The 10,565-nt window shown below is 34.4% G+C and overlaps 2 protein-coding genes across 3 annotated transcripts; both read left to right on the top strand.

Annotated features, from left to right (window-relative positions):
- Positions 1-979: 979 nt before the first annotated feature.
- Positions 980-1,754, top strand: LOC125420772 (18.5 kDa class I heat shock protein). Its single transcript, XM_048467829.2, has one exon. It carries the CDS (start codon positions 1,109-1,111, stop codon positions 1,589-1,591), a length of 483 nt encoding a protein of 160 aa, XP_048323786.2. The 5' UTR covers positions 980-1,108; the 3' UTR covers positions 1,592-1,754.
- Positions 1,755-2,968: 1,214 nt separating this feature from the next.
- LOC125421170 (uncharacterized) lies at positions 2,969-5,968 on the top strand. 2 transcript variants are annotated; one of them, XM_048469142.2, is made up of 4 exons: positions 2,969-4,371; positions 4,465-4,608; positions 4,869-5,124; positions 5,195-5,966. In XM_048469142.2, exons 3-4 carry the CDS (start codon positions 4,978-4,980, stop codon positions 5,660-5,662), a joined length of 615 nt encoding a protein of 204 aa, XP_048325099.2. In that variant the 5' UTR covers positions 2,969-4,371; positions 4,465-4,608; positions 4,869-4,977; the 3' UTR covers positions 5,663-5,966. The 2 variants fall into 2 exon arrangements, with proteins under 2 accessions (XP_048325099.2, XP_048325098.2); XM_048469141.2 differs by lacking the exons at positions 2,969-4,371; positions 4,465-4,608 and having other exon boundaries at positions 4,658-5,124; positions 5,195-5,968.
- Positions 5,969-10,565: the final 4,597 nt, after the last annotated feature.

Below are 10,565 nucleotides of genomic sequence, written 5' to 3'. Positions count from 1 at the left end.
ACACTTTCTCATCTGTCCTATTTGGTATCTCTACAATTTGTTTTTTCGTTGTAGCTTCAATAAAATCCAAATGAAGTGCAGTTCAATAATGGTAAATCTGATTTTATATCTTTCAATGTTCAGAAAAAATTAGTGTAAATTAGTGTGTATAAAAGTAAGTACTAAATTAAATATAAATGTGATTAAATTTTTATTTAAGACGCTTGCAAATAAAATAATAGTATATAGTAAGTAGAACTTATAGAAAAATCAGTATTAGATTGACTTCATTGGCATTTATGCTACTTGTAGGAGCATTTTCTAGTAATTTTGGGTCTTTTTTCTTCCTTTTTTTTTTGGGGGGGGGGGGACTAATTTTCAATTTTCACGCTGGGGACGAACATTCTGATAATTTAATTCCAAGAATATTTTAGGGACTTCATGAAACATCCATTTTTGCGCCCCTGTGGTCGACAAATCCCTGTATTTTCGCGAATTTTATAGGGACCTACTTCTCTTGTGGGCTTGAATAGGTCAAACAAATCCTGGTAAGATTATGGGCTACTGGTTTTGTTTAATGTTTAACCAACCGAAATTAAAATATGTTAAAAGACTCATGTAGTCACCACTTGTGTAACAAATTATATTTCTTGTGCATTGATTATTTTCCAAATTAATAAAAATGGGCCAAATTTTATATCCTTCATTTTTTTATTTTGTGAAAGAAAATGATATAATAGTGTTAATTTTTTTTACCTTCTTAATATAAATTTTGACTCTAAAATATCAATCAAAATAATATAAAATAATTATTCCGTGAGTAGAATGTAATTAAAATGTATATTTCTTGAAGAAACTTAAATGGGCCACATATTTTCACTTCAATGCCCATAGGAAAGTTCTAAACAAGCCTGGAAGCGTCCTCACCTTAATCACAAAACCAACTATGGGCCTATATCCGAAGAAGAGTCTGGAACATTCATGCACCATCATAAATACCCAAGCCATCCTTGTCTTGCCTCCAACGAAAAACTAAGCGATTATCGGCGGTCCGCAAAATCTTTAGACGAGCACTTGAATTTACGAAGTTCGAATTATTCAATCACAGTCCAAGCAAAAGCAAAAGAAGATGTCGTTGATTCCAAGCTTCTTCGGTGGCAGACGAAGCAGTGGGGTCGATCCCTTCTCTCTCGACATTTGGGACCCCTTCAAGAATCTTCCTTCTTCTTCCTTGATTTCTTCAAATTTCCCTGAGTTTTCCCGGGAAAACTCTGCCTTCGTCAGCACTCGGATCGATTGGAAGGAGACCCCAGAAGCCCATGTGTTCAAGGCCGATGTTCCAGGGCTCAGGAAAGAAGAAGTGAAGGTGGAGGTTGAAGATGATCGCGTGCTCCAGATCAGCGGTGAGAGGAACGTGGAGAAGGAGGACAAGAACGATACTTGGCATCGAGTTGAGCGCAGCAGCGGGAAGTTCTTGAGGAGGTTTAGGCTTCCAGAGAATGCCAAATTGGATCAGATTAAGGCTGCTATGGAGAATGGGGTTCTTACTGTGACTGTACCTAAAGAGGAGGTCAAAAAGCCTGACATCAAGTCCATTGAAATCTCTGGTTAAATCCTTATCCGCTTTGCTTAATTGAGAGTGGTCTTCTGGTTGTCTTGTGGGAGTGTGAATAAGATAGCGTTTTGTAATTGTTTGTGGTTCTTTGTTCTTTCATGTATAAATGGTGTTTGTGGTAATGTAAAGCTGAACGTCGTTTCGCATTGTTGTTACTAAATTGTCTGATTGAATTTTCTAACGTAAAGATTTAAAGAGTAGTAGTTTCATACAAAGCTTAAATATATGAAGTTTCATATTTGATAGAACATTTTAAATTATGAATGATAAGAATTGATAAAATATGGTTTAGAAATTTAGATAGGAAATTATTTCATTATAATAACAAATGAATTAAATTTTGAAACAGCAGAAGTGACATAAAATTGTGTTATAAATTGTCATAATTGAAAAAATTAATTATTATAATAACTAAATATTATTGTTGTACCTGCATCAGCATTTGTATTATACTTTCCCGCTGTTGGAGGTTTTATTTTGATTTTGATTTTTGTTTTTGAATAGCTCTTTGGAGGTTTCCATCTATCACTTGGTATTTCTACAATTTGTTTTTTCATTGTAGCTTCAAAAAATATCCAAATGTAGTGCTGGTGTACCATCCAATAATAGTAAATCTGATTTTATATTTTCCCATGAACATTTGCATTTCTTCGGCTTCATATAGCCCTGCTGAGCAGAGCAAATCCTTCCATTTAGAATGCTAGTCAAGTACCTTAGAGTCCAACCTATGAGATTCGCAAGAGATCTGAAGTTTATTCCATTATCAGAAAATCCATCTCTTTCCATGTACGTTTTGTATATTACAATAGCATAATCCATACACACATGTATGTGCACGTATAGTTTTTGGAAAACATAAATTTTCATGGTCAAATAGATCATCTGAAAATTTGAAGTTATTGAAAATTTGATTTTATATTTTATTAAAGAAAAATTTTAATTTTATTTGAAATTTTCACTTACCAAATAGGCTTCTCTCCGAAAATTTTTCTCCTATGAGTTTTCAGTACAATCTAATATCTAGATTGTACTAAATAAACTTTAAATTCAAGCTTAATAATTAAAGTGCACAGTCTATTTACATGGGATATTTTGATTGCAATTCTCAAATATTTATATGAGTAGTATACCTTATATTTTTCATTTTTATAAAATACAAGCTCGACGATTCAGGTTCACAATCTATCCACATAGAATATTCTGATTAATACTCTCAAATATTTATATGAGTAACATAAATACATTTTCATCGTTTTTATGTTATATTTTCACTTTTAAATTTTGTGTTATTTGGTGCGACAGAAATGTTTGTGTTGCATGGTAAGAATGTGAAATGTGAAATTAAAACTATTATGAAGTTGTGTTTTTGTTTGAATTTAATGAGAGGTTTAAATGTGAAACCATAATGATTAATATGTGTTAGAACCATAGGTTATCCTTAGGAAGCAATGTTATATGCGCATGGTTGGTTTGTTGCCTAATGTATAATGTACACTAATATATAGAAAATATTGTAGGTTTTAAATCCACGTATGTGCTGGTTCGAAAAGTTTTTTTAGCCATTTTCATTCTAATTTTGCACAAACCCCATTAGGTATATGTCATTTGTAGGTTCTGGAAAAATTTTCCTCCAGTCGGAAAATTTTTCCTTCAGGCGAAATTTTTTTTCCTCCAGGCGGAAAATTTTGCCTCTAGGCGGAAAAAAGTTTCTCGTGTCGAAAAAAATGTTTCCTCCTATTTGAAAGAAATTTCCTCCTGACAGAAAGCGTTTCCTCGTGTCGGAAAGAAATTTCCTCCTGGCAGAAAGCGTTTTCCTCCTGTTGGAAATTATTTTCCTCCTGTCGGAAAGAAAATTTTCTCTCGTCGGAAAACAGATTCCTCTAGTTCAAAAATTGTTTCCAATAGATGCATAAATATCTTTTTGTTCTAAACTTTCAAATTGTAATTGTTTGGCGGAATTTTTGTTAGATTTTTATTTTTTACTATTTAATATGTTTTTGGTCATTTTGATTTTGCTGTCCATAAGCAAGCCATATGTTATGATTTGTTATTCTTATTTGATTTGCAGATAAATGGATTTAGAATACCAAAGAAGGTTTTGGGACTCTAAGATATCTAAAGCAAAGGTTAATTGTAAATCGAACTTCTGGAAAGCCGTGTCGGATATTAAGTTCAAGCTGATTCTATCCCAAATAAAGAAGTTCGAGGATAGCTGTTTTGGCCACTTTTTGAAGGCCAACAATATACAATTTAGTGGCCACATCGTCAACAGCATGTTGTATAGGCAGTGTGTTTGCAATGACAAGGATTTTATGGTATTCCATTTTGGACGGTGTGGTGCTAGATTTACACGGAGAGACTTCGCCATAATTATAGGTCTACGGTTTGGTTACCAACCAAATAGGCGAGTTAACATCTTTACACGTATTAGTGACACATTTTTTGGTGGAAAGCAAAAGGTCACTAACTCGGAGATAATCGAAGCTTTCATGACCGCACAGTGTCAAGATGATGATGAAGCCGATGATGATAGATTGAAGTTGGCTTTATTATATTTCCTAGAGACGGTTCTTCTAGGCAAAGAAAGCATGGCCACCGCACCCCATAATCACTTGGAGATGGTGGACGATTTATAGTACTTCAATAACTATCCATGGGGTACTTTATCATACACCACCACCATTAGATCGTTGAAGAGTGCTTTTGAGCATAGAGAATCCATGGCTTTAAACAAGTCAAAGAGTTACAGTGTTTGTGGGTTTCCTTTGGCTTTCATGGTAAGTTTATTACACTATTATTTAAAGTTTGTTACAGTTGTATTTATGGTGTGTATTTCTTTACTTATTCATTATTAATTTATTGTTTGACAGATTTGGGGTTTTGAGACAATTCCTTCATTAGGTCAAGCATTTGGAAAGAAATTGCCGAACATGGCATTCCCTCAAATTCTCAATTGACATATTTCACAAGTGCCAAGATTTGAGAAGGCCACTAAACTCTTCGATCATCGTGATGTAGGTATATGAGTTCTTCCACTTATATATACATATATATTTATATATATATATATAAATATACATTCCAACTTAGTAATATTATTTATAGACTTTTGCAGTATTTGTAGTAATATTAGTATTACTTAATAATCACTTCATGATAATCTCTTTTGGCTTTTGCAATATCCCGTTTATGGCTTAATGAATGTAACTGAATTTGAGCGTGCATATATTGGCAAAATTGCATGGGATGTACATCATGACCGTACTCTATACAGTGTTGTACCTGCTGTCAGAGACAAGCTACCACAGGGAAGTCATGGTGAAAGAGATGAAGGTGTTCCACTTACAAGTAGTGGAAGAAGTAAGAAAAGAAAACAGGCGTCTATGGAATGTAAGGGTAAAGGAGGGAGGCGGCGAATGGGAGATAAGCAGACAGATCGGCCTTCATCATCGACTGCAGAAGTTGCTGCTCATGTTCATGTTAAACCATCGACTCCATCCCAACCTCCAACAACTCCATCTTATGATGAGGTTTGAATAAATTGTATGAATGTTTATCTTTTTTATTATTGCAAGTACTAATCATTATTGTTTCTTTTAGGTACCTTTGAGAGAGAGATTAACTATCCTTGAAGGTGAAGTGACTAATGTACAGCAAGACGTTAAGGATTTAAGAATCGCCATGCTTAGAAAGTTTGCAAGTTTGGAGACCAAGCTTGATAAGTTAATGAAGCACCAAGGAGTGGAAGTTGGTGCTGACGGTTTGGGAGATGGGATGGAAGCGGACTTTGAAGGGGATGAAAAGAAAGAAGAATTTGGTCCCGATGCAACCCTTGTTGATAGACAGTCATGTCCATCCGTTGTAGACGATGCAGGACCAAATGTTAAGATTATCGAGAAAGTATCTCCATCAAAGTTTCCGGCCGGGAGACGTGCAAGAAAGGTAGCAGCTGCTAAGCAAAGTATAGATATTGGGAGGTGGGATAGGAAGGCGGTAGTAGCTATTACAGTGTTGGAGGCTTGCGGAAAAAACTACAACGCACTTTACCCGGTGCATCTTCTACTTTGAAGTTCGATCCATACAAACCAGTACCCACTCGACTTGTAAAAAATTTTGACCAATTTATGAAGTCCGATTGGGCAACAAAGGTTGATATGGTCATTTTGTCCGCGAGTAAAAAAATTTTCCAATTGCTTATAACCAGTGAGAGGTGGCTGAATCACGATGTAAATATTTTTTGATCAAGATTTTTATTTTATAATTTGATAAATTCCATAGATTGTCGTTCAACTGCATGGATGTAATTTAAAATTAACTCGTCTTTCAATGCAGCATATGGAAGTCCTGCCTTACTTATTTTGTGTATGTGCCAATCGATTCCCTAATATTTTTTATCCTAGTTTTGAGGTGATAGATGGAGGATTTTGGATAAGTAAAGAAGTTTTAAAGGACAGGTATCCTATATGTGGCTATTGTGATTTTGGGTAACTAATAATTTATTTTGTTGTAGGTATACATTGAGCAGGTTATGAAAAGTTCCGCGCCAATCCATCTAATTTCCAATTCTCATATGCAATGCATGAATATGTATTGGGGATTCGAATGAAGAAGTCGGATCCATGGAAATGCGTAAATCATGTACAATATACATGTCCAAATTGTGTAATGTAAACTATTCATTTATTTATGTGCCTTCCTTTATTTGTTATGCTAACTGAAATTCTGTAATGTACTAACAGTTGTTGATTCTACTAAACAAGTGCAACATACATTGGCTTCTAGGGCATGTGGACTTAAAAGAGTGTCGTATGACTGTATATGACTCAGATAAGACTAGCAACCGAAACAGGAGAGAAACGTATTTCAAGAAATTATGCATTTTGTTACCTTATTTACTGAGGTCTGCATCCTTTTATGAGTAGCGGACGAATCTTGTAAACTCCGTTAATGAGTTTACATGTGAATTGGCACAAAATTCCCCTCGGCAAAGTAACAGGTAAAGCCCCTTAATACGTATTTGTTTGTTAAATAAATATTAACTATTTAATATGGTTCCAATAATGTTATTGTCTCGTTATAATAATTGTTTTTTTGTAGTGGTGACTGTGGTATGTTTACATTCAAGACCATCGAGTTTTTACATGCTAGATTACCAGTGACATTCACACAAGATGACATAGAGTTCTTTAGGATGAAGTATGCATATGAGTCTTACAACAAAGAACTAAGCATATGAGCTGGGTGGTAATGTATTTTTCTTTTCTTTTGTCATTTTATAGATGCCTATTCTTTATTATATTAGACTTTTAATTGTAAATATAATGGTGACTTATAATATTCATTTAACAAAGATAACGATGTGTTATTAATGTAAGGATAACTTATTGACCTTATAGAAAATGTGTCATGTTTATTTATTAGAATTCCATTATGCACAAATATCTTACGAGCTCAATTGCAGATTCTAAAAAATTTTCCGCTTGTTGGAAAATATTTCCTCTAGGCGGAAAACTTTTCCTCCTGGAGGAAAAATTTTCCTCCAATTGGAAATTCCATATGGAAATCAATCGAAGCTTCTGGATAATTTTCCGCCAGGCGGAAAAATTTTTCCTGCAAGTGGAAATCGTTTTTCTCCGATTGGAAATTTTTCCTCCAAGCGGAAATCGTTTTCCTCCTGTTGGAAAAAATTTCCTCCAAGCGGAAATTGTTGAATAGTTTTTACTCCTATCAGAAACTAATTTCCTATACTTGAAAAATCAATTTCTAATAGATTATTTAAGTTAATAGTGGGGTAAAAAAATTGAGAGTGGAGACAAATATTATATAAGATGAAGATGGATTTAACAAAAAATGTATTGACATTTAAAATCAATAACCATTTTAAAGAAAAGAAAAAATGATATATATTTGTTTTTCTTTTCAAAATCATTTTGGACATTTCATAAAATGAGATGTAAACTAAAGATTTAAAATCAACTTCAGAAAGCTTCTTTTCATTTGGGACTAAATTAAAAAAAAAAATAATTGCTAATAATCTTCCACCGTCGAGTAGAAAATATAATATCCAATATATGAAATAATTATCAAAACATATTAAACCATAACACTAAATTAAAACTTCCTAATTCGAAGCATAAGAAAATGGATTTGTATATCTCTGCCTATAATGTCCAACACCACCGCATCGACACAATCTACATCCAATAACATCTTCACCTTCGGATGGTATGCGTTGCATCCTCGGCCTACCGGCTTGCCTACATGTCCATCTTAGTGGAAGAACAATACGACTTGCCACGTCATCCAGGGCATGCCATTGTTTTCATCTAACACAGGGTAAATAGACTCAGCATAAGTTGCACGATATGCATCCGCGGTGTAGTAATGAAAACACATGTCATAAGGAGCAATTTTGCGATCTCTGCAAACGGCAATACAATGATCACAAGGATATTGATCAAGATCGAAGACTTTGCATAAGCATATTTTTTATTGGAGATTAACTATACCCCTCAATCTTCCATTCCACAAGAAATTCATGCATATTAATGGCTTTAACACGTAGTCCGATGGACTCCAAATTTCATAGTTTGAGTTGCTCTTCCATATGGTCAGTCACATGCTTTGTCAATTTTGCACCTGCAGTACATCCCTTATAAAACCACATTTACAGTAAATCCCGTATATACTCAATTAATGCTACTATTGGCATCTCTTTAGCATCTAGCAAAATACCATTTAAGCTTTCTGCAAAATTAGTGGTCATGATAGTGTACCTTCTACATGGAGAAAGAGAACGTGCCTACCTTGTAGGGTCATATGATCGAATGTACTGGGTAGTCCTACTGTTTTTTACCTCAATTTGCCTCATATAAAACTCAAAATCTTCAACCAAGTATGCACTAGCTGTTGGCATGAAACATTATATTATTGTTTCATCTTTCGCATGTCCATTTGTTTTAATATTTTTGCTTATATGGTACGTGCACAGTGCATGGTATGCATTGAGAAAAACTTTGTGTAATGCCCTTTCAATAGCGGGATATCTATCACTCACAAACACCAAATCTGGAAAATCTCCAATGGCATCCTTGAGGTTTTGGAAAAACTATGTATATGCTTGCTCGTTCTCTCCATCTCTAATGCCGAAAGCCAAAGGATATATTTGCTTATTGCCATCCATGGCCAATGCAATATACATGTACCATTTGTATTTTTCTTTCAATGTAGTCCCATCAACAGCCAACACGGGTCTTATGTGGGATATAAATCCCCTAATGCTTGCTTCAATCGCCATAATTAAATATACAAAATTGTTATTATCGTCTGTTTTGATACATATAAGAGTCCTAGGGTTCTTTGACACTAACTCATAACAGTAAGCAGGCAACTTAGCAAAATTCTCCTCTGGAGATCCCCTAACACTGTTAAGTGCATACTTTTTACCTCTCCATGCTTTGTCGTAGCTTATATTCACCCCATATTTTTGCAAAAAATCATGTTGAATTTCTTTGGGTGTGTAAACACGTGCAATACCTTCATATTTAGATTTGATACATTGCCTGATAACCCGGCTACTGGCCTGCTTATGTTCTCGATGCACGATATCTAACGAGCAACTGTGTACATTATCAAAAATTCTCATAACAAATATTTCTCCATTTTTAAATGTGGTTGCACGTAGTCACCATTTACAAGTATTTTCCAAGCATACAACCTCATACCGTTATGTAGTTGACCATGTCACCTTGAACTCCTTATTTTCACACATGCAATAAATACTCAGTTTATTCTATAAGTCACATTTGTTGCGAAATAATTATCCAACTACTATGCTCTCACAGCCAGTGAACTTTGATGAAAATATGGCCATAGAACCACTTCTATTGCTCGATGATATGTTGTCACTTGCAACACGATGAACCCTAACATCATCAACTCCTTCATTGCTCATTTCAGGATGCATATCATTATCATTGTCATGCAACTTACGATCAAAATCTACATCACTATGATCAACATCATCCCCTGCTGCATTGTAATTCTCATCATGATCAATATTATACAACTGCTCATACTCCTCATCGTTAGGAAACTGTTCAACATAGTCACCTCGAACATCAACTACTTTGTGGATGTTAAATGATGTCCAAGCCCCACGAACATCAACTTGATCTCTAGACTGAGTTTCTTGAACCATAATTTCTTGAGATGTAGCCTGAATAGGTTCAGTACCGGAAACTTATGGTAGACGAGCGCCAATTGGAGGACAAGAAAAAGAATGAAGATTACTCCCCCTATCCGAAGCAAAGGCTGTTTGATGAATATTTCTAGATACATGTTCAACTTTCAAAATCACCTCAACATACAATGGAGGCTGCATCATTGTCATCCCTCAATTCCTCACTTCTTGAAGAAAGCATTTCACATCCCTATTACAATGTATTTCTGTAGGATCCAACTTTTCTGCACATCATCCATATATCCATTTTAACTTTAGCAAATATTCATTTCGATTTATCTCAATAGAATTGAAAATCTCATCCTCTAACTCTGATTTTGTGCATCTCTTGCCGACGAAAACCATTATATTTTTACCATTTCGATATTCCCAATTACTACCATCAGTTTGTACTAATATTCCATTATATAAAACCGCAATTACAATATCATCATCTTCCAATTTATTACAAAATTAAATGAATAACGTTAAACTAAATCAATAAATATATAAAAATTTGAATAATACTAAACAAACATATTAACTGTATTAAAAAAGTTGATTCTATTTTTTTTTCCGCCACATATAGCTTTTTTTTACTGGCAGAAAACTAGCGGAAAACTTGCGAAAACTGACAAACTAGAAGAAAATAACGGAAGTTCATCTTTTTAGTCAAATTTCCTTCGTTTTTACTGTTTTTTGCAAATTTTCCCCTATTTTCAAACCATATGCCACCTAAGTATCTGTAAA

The sequence above is a fragment of the Ziziphus jujuba genome, chromosome 10 (genome assembly GCF_031755915.1).
Source record: "Ziziphus jujuba cultivar Dongzao chromosome 10, ASM3175591v1".
Taxonomy (NCBI): domain Eukaryota; kingdom Viridiplantae; phylum Streptophyta; class Magnoliopsida; order Rosales; family Rhamnaceae; genus Ziziphus; species Ziziphus jujuba.
The sequence above is the reverse complement of the archived record's forward strand: the minus strand, read 5'-3'. Positions and strand labels throughout refer to the sequence as shown.